At 36.7% G+C, this 24,192-nt stretch overlaps 1 protein-coding gene across 1 annotated transcript; it reads left to right on the forward strand.

Annotated features, from left to right (window-relative positions):
- LOC109819920 (pentatricopeptide repeat-containing protein At1g60770) lies at nucleotides 7,377-14,839 on the forward strand. Its single transcript, XM_020385903.1, has 2 exons — nucleotides 7,377-7,676; nucleotides 13,341-14,839. The coding sequence occupies exons 1-2, from the start codon at nucleotides 7,449-7,451 to the stop codon at nucleotides 14,583-14,585; spliced, it is 1,473 nt and encodes a 490-aa protein (XP_020241492.1). The 5' UTR covers nucleotides 7,377-7,448; the 3' UTR covers nucleotides 14,586-14,839.

The raw sequence follows: 24,192 nt of genomic DNA on the forward strand, positions 1-24,192 counted from the left end.
AAGGGCATTTTAGGATTTTATACTTTTTATTCTCTTTCTATGCTTAGTTGGCTGGTAATAATTGCTAAAATAGAATTGCAGCACAAGATGTCACATTTTTTGGGGCTGAACCGCATGGGGAAAAAATAAAGGGGCTGCAGCATATGAAGATATTGCTTTTGGGGCATTGACACAATTTTCCCTTTTTTTTAAGAAAGGTTTGTTTTGGATTGAGGTATGAATTAGATAATTAGATTTTATACTTGATAGGTCACGTATCTTCATCCGTACTTAAATTATATACATCGGTTTCCATATACATGCAGTTGACGTATTCTTTTGATTTTTTATTCAGTTTTGAAAGCTGATTACTATAGTATTCACTCCTCAAATTATCTCTATTTTTTAATTATTATATAATATTTGTTTTGACTCAATATTCCTTATGTTCCTAGTTCGAATCTTATCTACCTAAGAGCAACTCCAATGGTACTCCATTCCTCTATAAATGGAGTATCATTGGCTCCAATGGTGCAACTGTAGCATCCTCTATATTAAGAAGGTGCTACAGTAACCCTCTATATTTGAAGGGTTTGGGATAATATAGAGGGATCCCTCTATAATACTATTCATAGATTTTAATTCCAATTTTTTCTTCCCATCTCATTATAACTTTTTATAAATACCAATTGTATCCTTGAATATAATTAAACTAATTATTTAACTTAATATAATTTTAATTTTACTCATCTATTTTAAATAAAAATTATATCATTGAAATTGTCTTGCCGAAACCTTCAAAATGAGCCTAATATTTAAACTTTAAATATTAATTTCAAATTTATCATTATGAAATGTTGAAGTACAGAGAATTTAAAATACATCAAGCTTAAAAAAATTACATCATTCCATTACCATGTCTTTGTCATAAATGTTCAATGAGTGCATTCCGAAGTTCAAAGTGAGCCGACCTCCCGATCTAAAAAAAATACATCATTCCATTACCATGTCTTTGCCATTAAAATAAACTAATTTAAAAACGACTCTAAAAATATTCAATATTAATCTCATTTAAAATGTTTCGGCGAGACGGTTCTAAAGGTATAATTTTTGTACAAAAAATGATAAGTTTTAATTATTTTATTTACATCATTAGTTTGTTAATGATAGATTAATTCATATAAATATAAAGTATACCATTGGAGCACAACTTTTACAAACCCTCTATATTTGAGAAATCTGTAAGAATATTCTCTTCAAACCCTCTAAATATAGAGTATACCATTGGAGATGCTCTAATCTAGAGTGTGGGAACACAAGGCGAGACTCACAGGGTCGACGCCGGGCAAAAATCCGGGCCGGGCAGCCCGGGCCCGCCCGGGGCCAACGGTCACCAACTGCAGGCTGACGTTGCCGAAAAAAAGCCGGCCGGGTATGGCCCGGCCGGCGCGACACAGTCCCAGAGTGAACTGAGTTGGTCGACCGTTGCGAAAAAAGCCGGGCCGGGCCGGGCTGAGCCCCGGCCCGACCCGGCCTAGCCCGGCCCGACGCGGCCACAAACGGTCACCAGAGTGCACGTTGTGTGGCGCAAAACAAGGCTTTCTTCGCGTTTTTGCGGGCCGGGCAGCCGGCAGCCCGACCCATAACGGCCTCAACGGTTCTTTTTGACCGTTTTGTCCCAAAAAACGGTCAAAAAACGACTATTTTGTGAGGTTATTTTGGTCATTTGCTTAGGGGGCTGGTTCTATAAATAGATGGGGGTTTTTATTTGTTTTCTTCACACCAAAACTCATCTACTTCTCTCTTATACTCTCTCTTATACTCTCTCTTATACTCTTATACTCTCTTATACTTTCTAATCCTTTCATTAAATGGCTTCCGGATCTGATTATGAAGAGCAAAACCTATCTCCCGATCTTGAAATGAGTCCTCCTACTGGGTCTACTCCTACCGAAGTTAATCCGGAATCCGGTGGCGACGAATCTACACCAAGAGCTCCTAAAAGGCCAAGATCCGATGTGTGGAATTTTTACGAGAAGATCGACGTCACCAAGGATGAACACAGTGGGATCCTCACCCAGAAGGCTAAGTGTGCGTTGTGCGGTAAGATTTTTCAAGCTCATCATAAAAGCGTCACCAACCACCTCAAACGCCATTTAGATAAACACAACAAAGGCCAGACTCCTCAAGGTGATATCCGACAATCTATGATTTCTCAATCATCCTCTTCTGGTAATCTTGGTAGTTGGAACTATGACGCTGTCAGAGCCAGGAAATACGTAATCAGGTTTATCATTCTTAAAAACCTTCCTTTTAAATTAGTAGAAGATGATGAATTTGAAGATATGTTTAGAGATGGTTTTTATCCTGCATTTAAAAAATTTTCTCGTCAAACCTGTCAACGTGATATTTTAAAATATTATCAGGAGGAACAAGAAAAAATAATTTCTTATTTTAAAAATTTAAACTATAAATTTTCTTTAACTTCTGATATTTGGACATTTAGAGCACAAACTGGATATTTATGTATCACAGCACACTGGATTGATGAAAAATGGCAAATGTGGAAATGTTTAAAAGAGTTGTTTCTTTTATTATAATAGAAGAGTCACATACTGGTATTAATGTTGCAAATTTAATAATTGAAGAACTTATGAAATTAGAAATTTCAGAAAAAATATTTTTTCTTTCACTAGATAATGCAAGTAATAACAATGTAGCTGTTGATTTTATCAGATCAACTTTATCATTGCCATGTCATGGTGATCTTTTTCATATTAGGTGTATTTGTCATATTTTAAATTTAATTGTTCAAAGTGCATTTACTGAAATTAAACCCATGGTAGAAAAGGTTAGAACAGTTACTTATATGCATAATGCTTCTGAACAAAGACTTAAAAGATAGAAACAATTTTGTAAAAGAAAAAATGTAAAGCCCAGACTAATTCCAAAAGATGTTGACCATAGGTGGAATTCCATCTATGCAATATTAAGTGTAGTAATAGAATATAAAGACATTATAACTGATTTCATAAACTATTATGCTTCTAGTTCTAGTTTTGGTAGCACTTATGGAATAACTGAAGATGAATGGACAATTATATGTAATTTAAATGAAATGTTATAAGTTTTTTATGATGCTATAATATTATTATCTGGCTGTTATTATCCAACAATTACTTTAGCTGCTTTACAAATTTTAAATATTCAAATTTTTTTTGGGAAATATCTTATGGATGATACTTTTGGACCTATGATTTTTCAAATTGAGAGCAAATTTAATAAGTATTTTAGGCATATTCCTCATATTTTTGGTTTGGGGGGTCTTATTGATCCATGCTTGAAGGATATTGGCCTTCGAAGTTTGTTACAATCCTTGTATGGTAATCAGATTATAGACTTAGATGATGGAACCACCCTTACTGCTACAACTCATCATTTAGCTATTAGAAATTATTTTCAAACCTTATATGATGAGTATGCAGCTAGACATGGTGTAGCTGCACAACAGTCTGCAGCTTCGGTTTCTTCGAGCTCATCCCGAGCCCGAGGTAAAAGTGTAAGTTTTGATAGGTATATGCAATGGTAGCTGAGCTAACTGGTGGATCTGGACTTGGATCGTCATCATCGGAGGTTTCTGAAATAGATGAATATTTTTCTGCTTCTTTAGTTAGATGTCAAGGAAATGCTTTAGATATTTTGCAATGGTGGAAAGTATATGGATCAGTTTCATATCCTATACTTTCCACCATGGTTCGTGACTTACTAACAGTGCAGGTTTCGACGGTAGCTTCGGAATCCGCCTTCAGCACAGCAGGTCGTTTGATCGACGATCACAGGACATGCTTGGATCCATATACTGTACAAGCGGTGATGTGCCTACAAGATTGGTGGAGGTACGAGAAGCGAACGCAAGGCATTATCTATTGTGATGCGATGAATTCCAAAATAAATTTGTACTTATAATTTGTAAATGATTTATTAATTATTAATAAAGAATTTATTTTTATCATTTTTTATTTGTAATTTATGTCATTTTAAGTGATTAATAAAATTATTGTTTTTTATTAATTTTTTTATTTTTTTTGTAATTTAAAATTTAAATAAAAATTAAAAAATTTGATAAAAAAATTGAAAAAAATCCGGGCCAGCCCGGAACCCGGCCCGGTCGGGCCCGGGTCCGGGCTCCGATTTTGCCCGGCCGGGGCCCGGATTTCCGGCCCGGGCCGGCCCGGCACGGATGAGCAGGCCTAGGTATAGTTATAGATGTATATTTTATTATTCTAGGAGCAGTAACAAATATTTCTCTTGCATTTTTTACACTTTTTGGAAATGTTACGGATCATACAGTCGGCCCCTTTTTGGAGAACGAATAATCCGTGTAAATGATTACCAGTCGGTAGTCGCTTTCGCATTTTGACTCTGGATCCCGCAAAGGCGCAAACCACGACCGCAAAGGCGCAAACGCGCACCACATGACACCAAAATGTCTTTTTGCTCTTTAGATTAGACTTTTGTCGATAGAAAGTTAATGTGCATTTTTTTTTGATGGATTTTGTCCGGATCCGCAAACCCTGGTTAAAACTCCGAACTCACATGTTAGCTTTATCGGTTTGTTGTTATTTCAATTCAACATGAGGTCTCTTAAATCCTGTTCAAATTGTCAAAAATATGAAGAAATATGAAGATTTACTGTTATTCATGTAAAAAACAATAAATTCAGATACGACAGCCATAAATTTTTTCTTTCTTTCAATCATCTTAGAGAGAAGTAGTTGAATTCATCTTCTTTTAATGATTTGACACGATTTTAATAAATGAAAAAGTGCGTAGAAAAGAAAGGGAAAAAAATGTTACATACAAGATTAATTTCTTGCAAGAAAGTAATCTTAAACCTGTCATTTTAATGTCAATGTTATTTTATTGTAGAAAGCATATTCTAAGACCCAAATTAGGTGTTTGGTTAGCTCCAAAATTAATTGGATTTGTCTATTCTGCTTTAAAAAAGTATAGTTCCATTGTAAATTAAATTTTTTTATCTGAAGCTACGAAATAATCTACATTTTATGATTTGTTTTAACTATTTTGACACTTTAATTAACAAAAGTCTAGCGACATTTGCTATAGTCTGTTTCCATAAAATATAAATTCGTTAATTGTTCCTATTTGCTTAGTCTCTTATGAGATATTTTGTTGCCCAAAAAATTTAAAGAAAAGTGTTATGAGAAATTTAAAAAAAAGGAAAAAAAATGATATGACATCCTCTTATTGGAAGATACGACTCGAAGTTTAAAACTTTCTTGATTAATTTCGTGGAAATCATTAAAAGATGGCTTCCAACAAAGAACCAAATAATCACGTGGGGAGCCCAATTTTACTCTTCTTGTGTCATTTCCATCCCAAATTGATAGAAATGGTATTTCCATTTTAAATTTGGAATCCAATGCATCTACTTACCGCTCTAGCCTAGGGCCGGCACATACTCTTTCATGTTTCTTTTAAGGGGTGTTTGGTTCAATTTCTAGAAATTATAGGAAATGTTTTCCACCTAAAATATGATTTCCTTGCATTTCTTAAAAAAATTATAGGAAAAGTTTTGAGAAATCAAAAAGTACCAATTTTCTTGTTTTTTGTACTTTGCTTGTTTGGTTCAAAATAAGAAAATAGCTCATAACTTTATAGAAAATAACAAGATTTGGTAGGTTTTTAATTAAATATGGTATGTGTCAGATTTCTGGTGATTTCCTCTCATTTTGAGAGGAAATTGCTTTTTGTAAAATTTGGTAGATTTTGATATTTTATAGAAAATATTTCTGTAAATTTTTTGTTGAACCAAACACAATTTACAGAAATCTCTAAAAAACTTTTAATTATAAATTTACCATTGTTAGATGTTTTGAGAAAAGTTTTCTCAAAAAGTGTGCAACCAAACAGCCCCTTATTTCAATCAAACAAAAGAAAGGAAAGAAAAGTGTTATAGAATACCAATTTCCCTATAACGCTTTCCAAATATTATATTTATTTATTGGTAAGTAGATGGGGAAAACCCAATTGATCGTCATCTCTCCCCCCTCCCCACTCCCGTAGCCCTTCCCCCCCAAATTTTTTTTCTTTGGTTTCTAAGTAGCCAACCAAATAAAAAAAGAAAGTGAGGAAGGAAATATGATTTCTTCGTATTTTCTCAACAAAAAAATTATGAAATGAGTTTTATAAACTATGAGTCATATGCGATAAGACCTTTCTTCTTGGTCTTAGTGTGAGAACCAAACAAAAGAAAGGTAAGTGTTATAAAGACTTATTTCTCATAATACTTTTCTTCGCTTTTTTGGGAGCTAAATTATTAAATTGGTATTTTTTTTATAACTCCTCTTAATCGGTTTGGTACTTAATAGTTTCTCTAGCAACTTTATAGTATTTATAGTTCATCAAATATGCACTTAGACCTAATTTTTGCTGCCAACGAAAAAATTACACTTGTAGATAGCATATAACCTTGCCTGATATAATTTTAGAGATATTAGAAGACTGATGTGGCTACGTATAGATAAAGTGGAAGGGCTTCAGATGACATAATAAAGATAAGACAAGAGTAAAACTAACCCTAAATTAGCCAAATACCCCCATTTTCTCACTTGCAGATAGGGGGGAGGGGGAGGGGGTTGCCATTTTTTGCAAGAGATTTTCGATAGTATTGAAAAAGTATATGTTAGTGCATAACTAATTAACTTTTAATACGAAAAAAAATCTTCGGAGAAGCCATTAAAACCAAATTAGTTAATGAGGGTTAAATATTACATAATTGATTATTAGTTACTCAAATCTAGAAAAATGCATATTAGTCCATCTAATCCTATTGTGTCTTGCCAAGATCTTCAAGTTAAACCACATTAGATTTGAGGGGAATATTCTGTCAAATCTAACGATTGGAGGCAAAATGACCAATTTACCCCTCTATTTTGGTCCTTAGCCCATTTCTTAATGGGTTTAAACCCCTTCTGCTTAAAAGATCCAAACCACTTAAGTTCTTCCTTTACAATGGCCAGAAAAGAACTCTAATCCAAAATTGAGCTTCATAAATCTTTGAAAATGTCAGAGAGATGGGTAGTTTAGTAATTGTAGATATTGGGTTAGGAATTAACCCCTTCATGGTTAGATTTTTAACTAGAATACTAACAGATGGACCATTTTGTAAGACCTTACAGGATTTGAGGGACTAATATGCAATTTCGAAGATTGAGGACTAACATGCAATAATTGTTAATGTAAGGGACTAAAATTGCTCAAAAACTTCGATAATTCAGCCTTTTTTTTGGCAAACCAAACGACCCCTAAATGGATCTTCAAGCGGATCAAGTCGCACTATACCAAAACCCGACCCGTTCCACTCGAAAAAACCTCACGAGACCTAGCCTCAGCTTCGACAACCGTCAAGAAACCAAAAACCCTGGGGGATCACTGAGGACTTAGTAATGGCGACGACGGCGATGTCGACGAGGACGAAGCTGATAACGAAGCGATCGAGCAAGTACCTGGAGGAGGCGCTCTACAAGCGGCTCTTTAGAGAGGGGAGCTCGCCGGAGAGCGTTAAGAAGGAGCTGACGCAGTTCCTCAAGAGCAGGAAGCGAGTCTTCAAGTGGGAGGTCGGCGTCTCCATCAAGAAACTCCGCGATCGGAAGCGATTTCGCCCCGCCCTCAAGGTATCGTTTTGTTTTTCGAATGAATGAGTTGATTGCGTTATAATGAGACATTGGATCTGAGAATCAGTCAGATTTCAAATGAATTAGATGTAGAGTTAAAACATGTTGAAATTGATTGCTAACGTAATCCCTGGGAGTGAAAATTTGGGAGAGAGCTGGGTCCTCGAGGCATCGTTTGGTTTTTAGGGGGATTAGTGTGTTTGGATGAATGAATTGATTGCAGTATGATACATTGGATCTGAGAACTAGGATAAGCTTTTTTAAGAATTGCTTTCCTGAGAATTAAAACATGGTGAAATCGATTGTTTAACATAATGCCTTGAAGTGAAAATTTGGAAAAAAGCTCCTGAGTGTTAAATTTAGGGTTATTTGGAGAGAAAAAAAACTCCCGAGATGTAGTTATTTTCTCATGGCTTTTAAGTTCACGCGAGAAGTTTGTGGCGATATTCTTCGACAGTGTCTGATTTTGACTATCACATAATTACCATGGGAGTTTAAAGCTAACTGAAGACATGCCAAAGAGGATATATGTGCTAATAAAATATTATCGGGGTGATAATTAGCTACACCCTCCTAGCACTTGGGAGATATCTGTAAATAATTGTAAAAATTTTGCTGAGAGTGTAAACCCCTACTCAACAAAAAGGAGTTTATTTTAAAACCTTGAATTCATAGTAGTGATTAGTCATTTCTGATACAACATTCGTGTTGCAAATCCCCTATCCTTTGGAGGGTTGAATTATCTCTTTTAACTTCCATGAAAGCCGTTGATAATGTCTAGAAGTTTTCAAAGTGGAGTTAATGAAGGCAGATGCTCAAATTGGGTATGCAGCTAGTTTTAACGTGCAATCCTCCTCAAAATAGGCCAATGCTTTGACAAACATTTTGCCTTTGGTTGTTTTCCACTTTTGAACAATTAGGCCTTAAGAGTTGTCATTGTGTCAATTTGAGGGCAACACATCTTAATCAAATTGGCCTGAAGCACCAGTAGGCATGTGGAATGATAAATCAGTTTATTTGAATGCTTTGTCGAGTAGTCACAAATATGCATGAAGAAATACCAAGAGTATAATAAGAAAGGGGAGTAGTAAAATTAAGCCAACATGGCAAATATTCATCTACAACTGAATGTCTGGAACACATAATAGATATGGAGTCAAGAAAGTTTTAGTTTATCTTGATTGCAGTTGGTAATAACTAATAACTTCCAAGTTTGATACTCTTAAACATTTTAACAACTTCACAATGTTTATAAAAGAACAATTTGGCCAATTTCTAAAGGGATATACCCAGGTTACCTTCTAGGCTCTGGTTGACCGGTTTGCCCAGTAGTGCATCAATGTTTTAGAAGAATATATTTATGCATGGCCGTATGTGATGGCCATGATCTCTTTGAAGAAATTTTGGTGCATGAGACATTAATAAAGTAAGGAAATATGATTTAATGGAGGATAAGATGTGGGCCCTGTGAAGGTTTTAAAATATTTCAAGCAGTAGCTAACTTTGAAGAAAGTTAAAAATTTGCAAAGGGGTCTTTTAGGAAATGCTTATCGTGGCGTTCGTGGACCTAGAATTTCAGTTAGGTTTTTGGTGGAAAATGCTGATTTTAACTAATTTATTTGTGATACCCCAAATAGTCCCACATCCGGAAAGCTAAAAGACTTTGCAAGTTTAAATAGGGAAGTCAAAGAGTTCAAGAACAACTAGTGCTAGCACATTTTGGCAGTTAATTGAGCCAAACAATGAGTTGTCTTAGAGTCTCGCGAATTACATTGCACAACGTGCTTGGGGGCTTAGGGCGTGACAAATTGTATCAAAGTAGTTAGCCAGCCAGAAGTATGCAACTAAGTGTTATGTGTGACTAAGTGCTACACGTGAGAGTGGTTGAAGCCATCTCTGAAGCCCGTAGGAGCTACCTCTAGAGTCCAAATCGCTTGACGGTGACACTGAGATGTGCTAATTGTGATGCCGTAACGAGGATGTCGTATATTGTGATGCCGCAAGGAGGATGTCGTATATTAAAGGTGGGGTGATTGTGATATCCCAGGTAGTCCCACCCCGGGAAAACTAAAAGACTTTAAATGGTTTAAATAGTGAAGTCAAAGGGTTCAAGAGCAACTAGTGTTAGCACCCTTTGGCGGTGGATTGAGCCAAACTATGAGTTGCTCTCAATGAGGCCCACGACTTACATTACACCAATGGGCTTGCGGGCTCGGAGCGTGACATTATTGGTTTGTTGATCAGTGAAGATCAAAAAAGGTTAAAAATACTAAATGTGTAGGTTGGTGGCATAGGTGCTAACAGGTGTGAGTTTGAACTTGGTTATTGAGGGAATACTTTTATTTTGCCTGTTCTTGAGTTGCTTTTTGTTAACACTTTCTTCATGCAGTCAGAAAGCTTTCATTGTATGCTCTTTTTATTTTTAAAAACTTATTTCATATTTATTACATCAATTAATTTGTTTTTAGTAGTATACTCTTTCTCTCTTATATTGTGATCCCATGATAGCATCCTCTATATGATGTTCATCCGTCACACTTCCCTTGGAAGTTGCACTTTCTAATGGTAAAATTTTTTGGTATTGGTACTTGTTGCGCTAGATATTATTGAACCTTAGTGGTTCAACTCAGAAGTTTCCTTTTTGACCTTGTGATGTAGCGAATTCTCTGTTACACAGATGTTCAGTTTTGTATCCCACTTCTGGGATATTTCAATCTAAATATGAAAATGGTAATTAGCGTAGAACATTTGTAGTAGGCGGAATGGAATATTTTAATGATAAGACTGGTGATTCTACTGGGATCACGATTTAGGTCTCAACCTCTTCTACATTGATTGGTCATCCACAATTATTGAAGTTAAGAGTTTTAGTTCTATCATTAAAGCCTGCCATTAGCTTTGTGGACTACTCCTATTTGTTTATCTCAATGGATCCCGTTAAATGTTTTTATATAATTTTAATAATTAATATAATTTATGGGGTCCACTGAGTGAGGAGATGTGATTGGTGATTTTCTCTACAACTAAGGATGTAGAGGATCTCCACCCGAGTGTGAAGCACATGTCATATATTTTCTTAGAGCAGTCAAAAAACTCATTACTTTTCGATTTGGTTTTGTCTGATGTATAAGTTCCTGTTATAAATTATAATGATTGCTGGGGTTCAAATGATTTGTCATTTATTGATGATTGCACAAATGATTTTGATGCCTTACCTAAAAAAAGACAAGAACACCTACAACCAGGTCCCATGTCTGACATAGACATGCATCAGACACCGTTGACCCAATCTTCTTCGATTGAGCTTCTTTAAGGGCCAATTATTTTCTTAGATTAATGGCTCTTATATCTCTTTGATTGCTTCTATGCGTGCCATTTCTACCTCTTTATTCCTTCATTCAAATGTAATCTTGTCCTTCATCTGACTTGTACACACATTTGTACTTAATGATAACACGTATTTGTAATGATATGAAGAGATGTTGAAATCATCAAGATGACCATGAACAGTCTATTCTCTTTATAAGGGTTTTAGGATATAATTGCCTAAGGAAAAAATAATAATATTTGGATTTTAGTACCCCATATAAATTTATATTTGGAAATCAGTTCCTTTGGTTATAGAAGCTGCACGTTATGTCCCTTGGTTAACATTTTTGCATTCAAAAGTCTTGCTTAAGCATGTTATGGCTGTAAAATGACCTTTGTACTCTTCTTCTTAACTGTCACATCCATCTATTTCTTTGATCACTAAACCGAACTCTTTTTCTTATATGGGTCGATAAAGTCTTTCTTGTTGTTATAATTCATTTCATATGGATGATCAATTGTCCTGCAATCTCTTGATTGGAACAATGCAAGTGACCATCAAAAGGCTACACGGAAATAGCTATATGTGTGTTTACACTTACCCACCAAATAATGGTCATAGGTATCAGATTCCAGAGCATAAGCATGAAGATAAATGGGTATCATAGGCATCTTCTTTGCCTCTATCTTTGCACAAAGAAGCAATGTACTCTCTCTAAAGTTAAATGTAAAACATTGATTAGATGTATATATTTTTTTTCTTGTTGTGGTTGATAATGTTTCTTATTATATGCAAGCTTTGTCTATTTTGATATGAAAAGAAGTGAAGGAATGGCCATTAACTGATGAAGACAGCAAAAGAAAATGATAGATGGGTGACAGAGAGAAGAAAGGGAGAGGAAAGGCTGGGATTGATTTGAAACAAGGAGAATAGGGATGATTAATGCATCGTGTTATGTTCCTTTTTTTTTTTCTATCTGTCTTTAAAGTAAGACACTGCAATTCGGAGTGAATGGGCTCCAACATGTGAGGAAAGGAGGCTGAAGGAGAGGATATTAACTTGAAAACCTAGCATCATTGGAGGAATAACATAATATTTCTGATTTTGGAGATGACCATTAACTAGAGGATTTGTAAGAAGTAGATTTTACTTTGTGAAGGACTATAATCTGATTTTGAATTTTTGAAGGATTAATATCCAAATACGATTTCATTAGGCCTATCTCTGATTTGATCATTTCATGGGTAGAAGTTTCTATTTTCCTTCTTCATTTTTTGTATATTTCATGCTGTTGGGGTTAACACCAGATCATCTGTCTATATGGCCTTTTGCATTAATCAGAAACTTTCTATAACCTGAAAATTTTCATTTTGCAACTTTTTAGGATAATTTTCAATCCTTATGCTTTTTTTGTTTCTTGTCCCCTACTATCGCTTGTTCACTCGAGGGCCAACGGAGATGCATAACAATGTGTTGGCAATTGAGGGTTTGAACTCATGGTTATAGTTGTGATTTCTGTTGGAGATTTTCATCCTAAACAGTTGGTTTACATTTAGTATTTCATTTACCTTCTGTTGCGCGGTTAAAGCCATTATGTCCTTAAAGGCATTGCAAATATGGTGCATTCAGGGAAATGTTACTCAGTTCAAGTCCTGCCCTATCTTTCCTTTTCTTAACCTCCTTGAGAGTTATATATTCTGCTCATATGTAGATTGCGCCAAAATTTCTATGTTCTAGCATATCCAACCCCAAATTTGGGAGAAAGGGTTTGTTGCTTTTCTTCTACGAACATGCAAATTGCCTTTTATTATTTCAGAGAGAAAGGTTTTGCTGCTTTTCTTCTATCTACATACAAACTGCCTCTCGAATTTTCAGATATAGCATGATCATATATATAACTTAATTTCTCTTTGTGTTTTTTTCAACTCTAAAACCTCGAGGTAAGATAGTTCAGAATTTTCTTATAAGATATGACCTCTGTGCCAGTTTAGTTTAGGCAAGTCTTTTGCTCTTTTGTTACTGAAACACAGTGGTCATGGAAGGATGAGTACAATCGGTTTGAATCTTTCTAGGTTTCTAATTTCCAGTTTTATGGTATTAATGTTTTGTTTTCCGATTGTATACTAAGAACCATAAGGCATATCTGCTTGAATTGGGCTTTCTGTTATAATATTTTATGGGCAACTGGACTATTATTTACTTCAGCAATTACTCTACATGTTCCACGTTACATGGTATGTATCTAGATATTTAAGCTCTGGACGTATTTGCAAGAGTCTTTAGTTGTTGGCTATCTACTTTCCCGGTTTTCCCTTTCCATACAAACATTGATGTGCTATTCTTATTTTCTGCAGCTTTCGGAAACAATGTCTAGGAGGGGTATGAACTTGACAAATAGCGATCATGCAATTCGCCTCGATCTTGTAGGCAAAGCAAGAGGCATTGCCTCCGCTGAAGAGTACTTCATCAATTTACCTGACTCTGCTAAAACTCACCTAGCTTACGGAGCTCTACTCAACTGTTATTGCAAAGAGTCAATGACTGAAAAAGCCGAGGCCCTTATGGAAAAGATGAAGGAACTGAGATTTGCTTCAAGCCCCATGGCATATAACAGCTTGATGACTCTCTACTCTAAAGCCGACCAACCAGACAAAATTCCTGGAATCATACAAGAAATGAAGGCTAATGATATAATGCCAGATTGTTACACCTACAACATTTGGATGAGGAGCCTTGCTGCCGTGAAAGATGTCTCTGGTGTCGAGAGGGTTGTGGATGAGATGAAGAGAGATGGACGAGTTGCTGCTGATTGGACAACATATAGCAATTTAGCTTCCATATATATAGATGCAGGAATGATTCGGAAGGCTGAAGGCGCTCTAAAAGAGCTTGAAAAGAGGAACAATACTGAGAGCCTTGAAGCCTATCAGTTCCTCATAACATTGTACGGACGAGCTGGAAACCTAGTTGAAGTTTATAGGATATGGCGATCGCTGAAGCTAGCATTTCCAAAAATGGCAAACATAAGCTACTTAAACATGATCCAGGTGTTAGTGAAGCTTAATGATTTATCAGGCGCGGAGACATGCTTCAAGGAATGGGAGTCAAAGTGCTCAACATATGACATTCGGATTGTCAATGCTCTGCTGGGTGCTTATCTTAAAGAAGGAATGTTGGAAAAAGCTGAAACCTTTAAGAAGCGAGCAAAAAAGAAAGGGGCAAGGCTTAACGCCAAATCTTGGGAGATCTTTATGGAGTACTATCTAAAGAACGGGGATATGAAGTCTGTGCTCAGGTCCGTTGATCGTGGAATCAAGAAGGGTAGAACCCATGGTAGAATTTGGGTTCCACCCAATGAAGTGATTTTTGCTTTGATGTCGTACTTTGAAGAGAATAGAGATGTTCGAGGTGCTGAAGGATTTATCGAGCTTCTGAAATTGGTTAAGCCTGATTTACGGGCAGAGGTGTTTGAATCTCTAATTAGGACTTACGCTGCTGCTGAGAAGAAGAGCCCTGGGATGAGAAAGCGGTTGAAGATGGAGAATGTTGCTGTTGGCGAGATCACGGAGAAGTTGCTCGAGGAAATATGTCCAGAATGAATGAGCTGAGCTTTCAACCTTCTAATAAACTGTTATATTCTTCTCAATTTATTTTGAGAGAAACAAGAATAGTCACCTCGGGGCTGTTGTTTCAGGTTGTTTGTTGCAGAATTTTTGCGGAAGGAGCTAGCGTAGGTTTTGTGATGAGTTTCCATCTTGTTAGGTATGAAGGCCGCTGAAATCTCTGCAAAAAAGGTCCACTGACATATTTATGCAGATGCTGATGAAATGTTCTTCACAGTTTTTCTGCGGTATCACCGCTCGATACTCTTTTCATGTTCCTTAAAAAAATCGTTCATAGGCAGAGAGAAAAAGAAAAGGAAAACAAAGAGGAACAGCAACATAATGAGAAAGAAACATATTTGCCATCACACACAAAAAAACCCTTTAATCGTCATCATTTTCAGTCTTTATTTCTAATATATCCTGTTTTTCTTTACATCATTAGCACTACGAGGTTGGCTTTAGCTTATTTTGATTAAAGAGTGATTTCCTACAACCGTATAAGCGATTTCCTAATAAAAACATGGTGCATTGGGAACTGGCACAGTTTATCTTGTAAATAAAAATATTACACATAATTCTTTAAAAAAAAAAATCATTGCTGAACATTGTTACATTGCAATATAGCACGCCACATGCTTTGAGTCTCATGAACATGACTTCTAGAGTTCCATTGTGATGACAAGGACGTTATTACGTTATTCTGGATATCTAAATTGATATCCAGCTAGACATTCTTTCAAATGTATTTATAAGAACATATATATAAAGAGCCGTAGAAGGGTATTCACCAACTATGAGAAAGTACTAAAAATATAAAATGATATTGTTCAATTCTCACTAGCTAGGAATTGCTCATAAGTCATAATTATAGTATAAGAATCTTGAAATTAGAAAAAAGAAAAAGAAAAAGGAGGCTCCCTTTCGTCAATAACTAAGTTCTAAGTCAATCATTCCTCTTGCAACCAATCAATCAACCTATTTCACAACTAAAGCAAAGTCATAGGTTAGTTATGATTGCTCCCATGCGCATGGCATGTGATAGAACCTTCTAATTGTATTTGTTGGATTTAATCTAATAAATCTATTTGTGGGCACATATGATTAATCAATGTGTATTGCTATCTTTCAGAATAACCCACTAAAGTGATCAATTAAGTTGGGTTAATGGGTATTTAAATATAATCATGGGGTTATATGTGCAGATACCAGGTTGTAATTGTGATTTATTGAGGGGCTAAATTACAAAAGTACAACATCTATAAATAAGGGGTTATGGTCCCTAATCTAGGGTTACTACATTCTCTAATTCTCTTCACCCCCATCTAAGAGAGAAATTCGGCTAAAGAGAAAACCCTAAGGTTAGAAGATCCAAAATCCAAAATCAAGATCAAGTAATGGATTCAGGTATAAGCTTCCGCTCTTTTTAGATCCTTGTTAATCTCTTTGAATTAATCATGGCTATATGTTTTAGATCTCAAGTTTATGATGTAGATCTAACAAGTGGTATCAGAGCCACCTTGATTAATTCTTAGGGATTTAAGTTTTATTAGGTTTTTGATCTTAAATCTCTGGTTAAAGATTCAATTTTTTGGGTTCGGATGAACAGTAATGGTCGGTGAACAGTAACGAAATTTTTTTTCCCGGGTGGAAAGCAAAGTTTTTCCGGATGAACAGTAACTGAAAAAAGCGCCGGTGAACAGTAACTTTTTAGAATTTTTTGGATTTTTCTTTGATTTTTTCTTCAATTTTTTCCAATTCTGGATCTGTTTTGAAAAAAAAAATCAAAGACTTTTTGGTTTTACGCGCGGTTTCAAGTTTGAAACCCTAAGGGGTTCATGGCCCGGAAATTGAGTAGTGTTACCTCAAACAGAACTCGTCTCGTTTCTAAGTGAACTTCTCCGTTCATTTATTAAGCGCAACTTTGCGTTCTGTTCCAGGTCGAACATTGCGTTCGCTACTCAGGGGTTAACTCTGCAGTTCATGTTTAAGAACTTTGCGTTCGTTTCTCAGGTTAACTCCAATGCGTTCATTTTTTTAAAACCTTTGCGTTCGTTCACCAGTCAAGCATTGCTTCGTACTCAGGTCGAACATCGGTTCGTATCAGGTTGACTCTGCGTTCATGTTTTTAAACGAACCTTGCTTCGTTCTCAGGTCGAACATTGCTTCTACTCAGGTTGAACTCTGCGCTTCATATTTTTACACAGAACTTTCGGCTTCGTGTCTCAAGGTTGAACCTCGTTCATTTTTTAACGAACTTTGCGTTCGTTCTCCAGGTCGAACATTGCGTTCGTACTCAGGTTGACACTTTGCGTTCATTTTTACGAACTTTGCGCTTCCGGTCCTCAGGGTTAACTCTGCGTTCATTTTTAAACGAACTTTCGTTCGTTCACAGGTCGAACAATCTGCGTTCGTTACCAGGCGACGAACATTGCGTTACGTTACTCAGGTGACTCTGCGTTCATGTTTTTAAACGAACTTGGCGTTCTGTTCTCAGCGTCAAAACATCGATGCGTTCGACTCAGTTTGAACTCTGCGTTCATCTTTTAACGAACATTTGCGTTCGTTCTGCTCGTTGAAACTTGCGTTCCATTTTTTAACGAACTTGCGTTCGGTTCTCAGAGTCGAACATCCTGCGTTCGTTACTCAGCGTTTGAATCTGCGTTCGATTTTCTAACGAACTTCATGCTTTCGCTGTCTCAGGTTGAAACTTCTGCGTTCATGATTTTAACGAACTTTGCGTTCGGTCTCTCAGGTCGAACATTGCGTTCGTGCTCAGCGTTGACTATAGGCGTCATTTTTCAAATCAGAACCTTACGTTCGTCGTACTTAAGCTGGTCTCAGTTACTCAATACAGTCGAATCGCTTGGCGTTCGAAGTTAAGCGGAACTTCGGTCATTATAGGCTTATATGCCTCGGCTTTTCCATGGGTCCATTTTGTTACTTAATTTATAATTAAGGTTATGGGCCCTAAATTAAGCTGTGATGACCCCAAATTGTAAGTTTTTGAAATTCATTGATTTAATTAATTTTTTATATTATAATCTATTTCTGGTTTTTAGATTCAATTATTATGTTATTAAATATCTGAAAATTAACTAAGGTATTTAAGGTTGTCTCCACATCCAATTGATTAATTGAAACAAGAAGTTGCCAAAGTAACTCTTCTCTTGGGTGTAGTTGTTCATAAGCGAGATTGTGAGATGTTGTGTGTATGCTTCGTGATAAATATTTAATGCCCAAAGGAGGTTAATATTTATTAGACTGTATACACATCTACGATTATATAAGCGCTGTGACAATGTATTAAGGGTTTCATCGTGATAATGAATCGATCCAAAGATAGTTCTACATTATTTTACATGAGTTATTGTCAACGTTCAAATCATATTGCAACAAGTGTATCACTTACAAGTTACATATTTACTGCCAACTAGACTGATATTAATGTGTGACCGATATCTTGGATGGGACTGTCATTTATTTGAATGAATATTGTTATGGTTATTGACTGTGACTTTTTTGTTTTTATTTCAGCTACATGCATCTGCCTGCCAGACAATTTCTGCCTACATCAACACTAATTTCCCATGCTAAAATGGAAAACTTCAAGGTTTGGAAAGAGAACATATTAATTGTTGCTTGGCTGCATGGATCTTGACCTATGCATTAAGTAACTGTAACAACCCAACCCTCAATGCGGATAGCCTCCTGATGCCCAAAGAAGGAGGCATGAAGAAGTTGGAGCGTTCAAGTATCGCATGAGTCTTATGAATCAATGGAAGCGTCGTTCCGGAAGCCTTCAGCGGATCAGAATCCGAAGAGATTACTGAAGGCCTAAAAGATTTCCTTGCCGAAATGAGAAGCGTTTTGCGAAAAACGATAAAGTGGAAACAGCACTAATGAATCGATCCAAAGATAGTTTCATTATTTGACATGAGTTATTGTCAATGTTTGATCATTGCAACAAGGTATCACTTACAAGTTAATATTACTGTCCAAAGACTTGATATTAATGTTGTGCCGGTATCTTGGATGGGGATTGTCATTATTTGAATTTTATTGATTATGGTTATTGATGTGAGCATTTTTGTTTTATTTCAGCTAATGCATCTGCTGCAACAATTTCTGCTAACATCAACTCAATTCCCATGCTAAATGGGACAAACTTCAAGGTTTGGAAAGAGAACATATTAATTGTTCTTGGCTGCATGGATCTTGACTATGCATTAAGAACTGAACAACCCCAACCTCTCAATGCGGATAGCACTCCTGATGCAAAGAAGGAGCATGAGAAGTGGGAGCGTTCAAATCGCATGAGTCTTATGATCATTAAGCGCGGCGTTCCGGAAGCCTTCAGGGGCATAGAATCCGAAGGGATTACTAAGGCTAAAGATTTCCTTGCCGAAATTGAGAAGCGTTTTGCGAAAAACGATAAGGTAGAAACAAGCACGCTTTTAGCTCGCTTGATTTCAATGAAGTATAAGGGCAAAGGAAATATCAGGGAGTACATTATGGAAATGTCTCATATTGCTTCAAAGCTTAAGGCACTTAAACTCGATCTTTGTGACGAGTTATTAGTGCATCTGGTTTTGTTGTCTCTTCCTGCACAGTTTAACCAATTTAAGGTCAGTTATAACTGTCAAAAGGAGAAATGGACTCTAAATGAGCTCATTTCATACTGTGTGCAAGAAGAAGACAGGTTGAAGCAAGATAAGACAGAAAGTGCTCATTTGGCCTATGCCTCTAAGGATAAGGGCAAGAAAAGGAAGAATGATAAGGAAGCTGCTAAGGGTCCAGTTGAGAAGAAACAACATAAGGATAATCAGGGTTGTTTCTTCTGTAAGAAGCCTGGACATGTAAAGAAGGACTGTACAAAATATCACGCCTGGCGTGATAATAAGGGTACGTTCCTTGCTTTGGTCTGTTCTGAGGTTAATTTAGCTTCAGTACCTAGAAACACTTGGTGGTTAGACTCTGGTGCTACTACTCACATAAGTGTTTCTATGCAGGGTTGCCTGAGCTACCGAAAGCCAAGTGATGTTGAAAGACACATCTTTGTGGGCGACGGACAATCGGTAGATGTGGAAGCAATTGGGCACTTTAGGTTGTTGTTAGGAACTGGTTATTATTTGGATTTAAAAGATACTTTTGTAGTACCGTCTTTTAGACGGAATTTGGTTTCTGTTTCTGTATTGGACAAATCAGGTTATTCTTGTTCATTTGGAAACAGTCAATTCAGTTTATCTTTTAATTCAAATGTTGTGGGAACCGGTTACTTGAGTATTTATGACAACCTATATTTGCTTGATACAATTGCTTCTTACAATGAATCCTTGCATGTGGAATCACGTGGTACTAAGCGTAAATTAAATAAGGAAAATTCGGCGACATTATGGCATAAGCGCTTAGGTCATATCTCAAAAGGTAGAGTTGAGCGTCTTGTGTCTGATGGCATTTTGGATTCCCTTGATTTTTCGGACTTCGACGTATGTGTTGAATGTATCAAGGGAAAACAGACCAAAGTGAAGAGATTAGGTGCCAACAGATCTTCGGATGTCTTAGAATTGATACATACGGATATTTGTGGGCCATTCCCTACGGAATCCTGGAATGGTCAACAATATTTTATATCATTCATAGACGATTACTCACGTTATGGGCACCTATATCTTATTCATGAAAAATCTGAGTCTCTGGACATGTTCAAAGCCTATAAAGCTGAAGTTGAGAATCAACTCAACAGAAGAATTAAAACCGTCAGATCTGATCGTGGTGGTGAGTACTACGGTAGATATGATGGTTCAGGTGAACAACGTCCAGGACCATTTGCTAGATACCTAGAGGAATGCGGTATCGTCCCACAGTACACTATGCCGGGTTCACCTAGCATGAATGGTGTAGCTGAAAGACGAAACAGGACTCTTAAGGATATGGTAAGAAGTATGATTGCTCATTCTTCTTTACCAGAGTCACTCTGGGGAGAAGCACTTAAGACAGCAGCTTACATTCTGAATAGAGTACCAAGTAAAGCAGTTGCTAAAACACCTTATGAGCTTTGGACTGGTCGAAAGCCCAGTTTAAAGCATTTACATATTTGGGGATGTCCAGCTGAGGCAAGGCCTTATAGGCCAAATGAAAAGAAATTGGACTCCAAAACAGTTAGCAGCTACTTTATTGGGTACCCTGATCGCTCTAGGGGCTATAAGTTTTATGATCCCACTATAAGGAATATTTTTGAGACGGGAACAGCAACATTCTTTGAGGATGTTGAGTTTGGGGGGAGAAATAAGGTTAGAGACATTAGTTTTGAGGAGGAATTGGCTTCAGATCCAATCCATACAGTTACTTTTGACAATATTCAGGTTCCTATACCTGTTGTTGCTCAAGAAGTAAATCCGGAACCTCAAGATGATAATGTTGAACAACTCCCTGTTCCAGAAGAACAAACTCAACAACCTCAAGAACCAGTGCCATTAAGGAGATCCACGAGAGAAAGGAGAAATGCTATTCCGGATGATTATATTGTATTTCTCCAAGAACATGAGGAAAGTAGTGGAATGTTAGAAGATGATCCAATCAACTTCTCTCAGGCCATGAAAAGTTCTAACTCTCAACAGTGGATTGATGCCATGAATGAAGAGTATAAGTCTATGCAAGACAATAAGGTTTGGGAACTTGTCCCATTGCCAGAAGGTGCAAAACCAATTGGTTGTAAATGGATTTTTAAAACCAAGCGGGATGCAAACGGTAATGTGGAGAGGTATAAGGCGCGTCTTGTGGCTAAAGGCTATACTCAAAAGGAAGGCATTGATTATACAGAGACTTTCTCTCCGGTTTCATCGAAAGACTCTTTCAGAATAATCATGGCACTTGTTGCTCATTATGATCTTGAGTTACATCAGATGGATGTTAAGACTGCATTTCTCAATGGAGACATTGATGAGATGATTTATATGGTGCAACCAGAAAACTTTGTGTCAGGAGACCCAAAGAATATGGTTTGCAAATTAAGGAAATCCATCTATGGACTCAAGCAAGCTCCTCGTCAATGGTATCATAAGTTTCAACAAATAGTTATCTCGTTCGGTTTTGAGATGAACATTGTTGATGACTGTGTATATCACAAGTTCAGTGGGAGTAAGTATATTTTTCTGGTTCTGTATGTGGATGACATCTTGCTTGCCACTAATGATATAGGCATGTTGCACGAAACCAAGAGATTTCTATCAAAGAATTTTGAGATGAAAGATCTTGGGGACGCCTCTTTTATATTAGGGATCCAGATACATCGAGATCGCTCTCGGGGTATTCTTGGATTATCACAAAAGAGCTATATCGATAAGGTACTTAAAAGGTTTGGCATGCAAGATTGCAGACCAGGTGACACCCCTGTTGCTAAAGGAGACAAGTTTAGTCTCAATCAGTGCCCTAAAGGTAACCTTGAAATTCAGGAAATGCAGAAGATTCCTTATGCTTCGGCTGTAGGAAGTCTAATGTATGCTCAGGTATGTACGCGTCCGGATATTGCGTACATTGTTGGGATGTTAGGCAGATACTTAAGCAACCCTGGTATGGATCATTGGATAGCAGTCAAAAGGGTTATGAGGTATCTTCAGAAAACAAAAGATTACATGCTCACATACAGAAAATCAGAGAAATTAGAGGTCATTGGGTATTCGGACTCTGATTTTGCTGGATGCCAAGATAGCAGGAAGTCTACATCAGGCTACATTTATATGTTAGCAGGAGGAGCTATATCATGGAAAAGTGTCAAACAAACACTAGTAGCTTCCTCCACTATGGCAGCAGAATTTGTAGCTTGCTATGAGGCATCCAATCAGGGAATATGGCTGCGAAATTTTGTCACGGGACTGCGCATTTTGGAAAATGTTGAAAGACCACTAAGGTTATATTGTGACAATAAATCTGCAGTAATGTATTCCAATAACAACAGGAGCTCAACTAAGTCAAAACATATTGACATTAAGTTCCTGGTTGTGAAAGAAAGGGTACAGAGTGGACAGATATCCATAGAGCACATTGGGACAAACTCCATGATAGCTGATCCTCTTACTAAGGGATTGCCACCTAAGGTCTTTCATGAGCATACTGCTCATATGGGTGTGGTATTATTTGAGGATATTATGTTTTAGTGGGAGTTTGTATTTGTGGTGCTTTATGTTTGTTTGTATTGTCTGATCAGAATAAAGTTTTCAGTTAAGTCACTCTGTTACATTATGTTTGGTTTTGACCTCACTAAGGAGGACCAGTTGAAAATAGACATGTACTGATCACATTGCATGTAATTTTCATGCTGCACATCCATGATTGATCTATGTCATTTGATTGTATTAGTATATGTGACCATTGATGGGTCGAGTCACGATTAATGTGACGAAGGCCGCTTTGATCCTATATTGATATAGTCAATGGACGAGATTGTTCGGAAATACCTTTTCAGTGATAGCAATTTTTGAGCTCATAAGGTTATACACAATTTAAGGAATCATATGGTGCCCAAGTGGGAGATTGTTGGATTTAATCTAATAAATCTATTTGTGGACACATATGATTAATCAATGTGTATTGCTATCTTTCAGAATAACCCACTAAAGTGATCAATTAAGTTGGGTTAATGGGTATTTAAATATAATCATGGGGTTATATGTGCAGATACCAGGTTGTAATTGTGATTTATTGAGGGGCTAAATTACAAAAGTACAACATCTATAAATAAGGGGTTATGGTCCCTAATCTAGGGTTACTACATTCTCTAATTCTCTTCACCCCCATCTAAGAGAGAAATTCGGCTAAAGAGAAAACCCTAAGGTTAGAAGATCCAAAATCCAAAATCAAGATCAAGCAATGGATTCAGGTATAAGCTTCCGCTCTTTTTAGATCCTTGTTAATCTCTTTGAATTAATCATGGCTATATGTTTTAGATCTCAAGTTTATGATGTAGATCTAACAGTATTAACTAGATGTTGACTTCCTATATATTATATCCGTATTAATGTCCATAGCTTAAGCTACCTGGGCAAACTCGATCCGTTATGATTTATACGTGGTTATAAGCGTTTGTTCGTAATTGCAAAAAGGTTTAATTTCACACAACCCTCTTTGAACCTGAACAAGTAACCCATGAACTTTGTTTATTTCGTATAACCACCCTGCACTTTTAGGTGTCTCACAAAACGCCCTTGAACTTTAAGTTTATCGCACTTGCCTCCGTACTTGTAATTTGTAAATAACTAGCATGTCTTTAAGAGAAAAATGTTTAAACTTCGTTGCTTATTATGCCAACATACCCCCTTCCCAAAATCTTGGGTTTCTACCTCTCTCAATGAATTTAGGGTTCTTGTGCAAACACCTTCCAAAGTTCACGGGGGTTATGTGCAATACCCTCCAACGTTCAGTTGGGTTATGTGATTTTTTTTGTTGTTGATAAAGGGTTATGTGAAATTAACCCATTTTAAAATAATTTAGTGAACTGATTAATTTGACACAAAATACTTCTAGAAAATTAGAGTCTAATCTTCATGAGATGTACGTTTGATTTTTGCAAGACCAGACTCGGTCCTCGGCCACCTGATAAGACGAC

This window comes from Asparagus officinalis, chromosome 8 (genome assembly GCF_001876935.1).
Source record: "Asparagus officinalis chromosome 8, Aspof.V1, whole genome shotgun sequence".
Taxonomy (NCBI): domain Eukaryota; kingdom Viridiplantae; phylum Streptophyta; class Magnoliopsida; order Asparagales; family Asparagaceae; genus Asparagus; species Asparagus officinalis.

Coding starts and splice junctions, on each gene's coding strand:
- LOC109819920 (XM_020385903.1), top strand. CDS start 7,449: ATGGCGACGACGGCGATGTCGACGAGGACGAAGCTGATAACGAAGCGA. Junction 7,677..13,340: donor GATTTCGCCCCGCCCTCAAG/GTATCGTTTTGT, acceptor TATTTTCTGCAG/CTTTCGGAAACAATGTCTAG.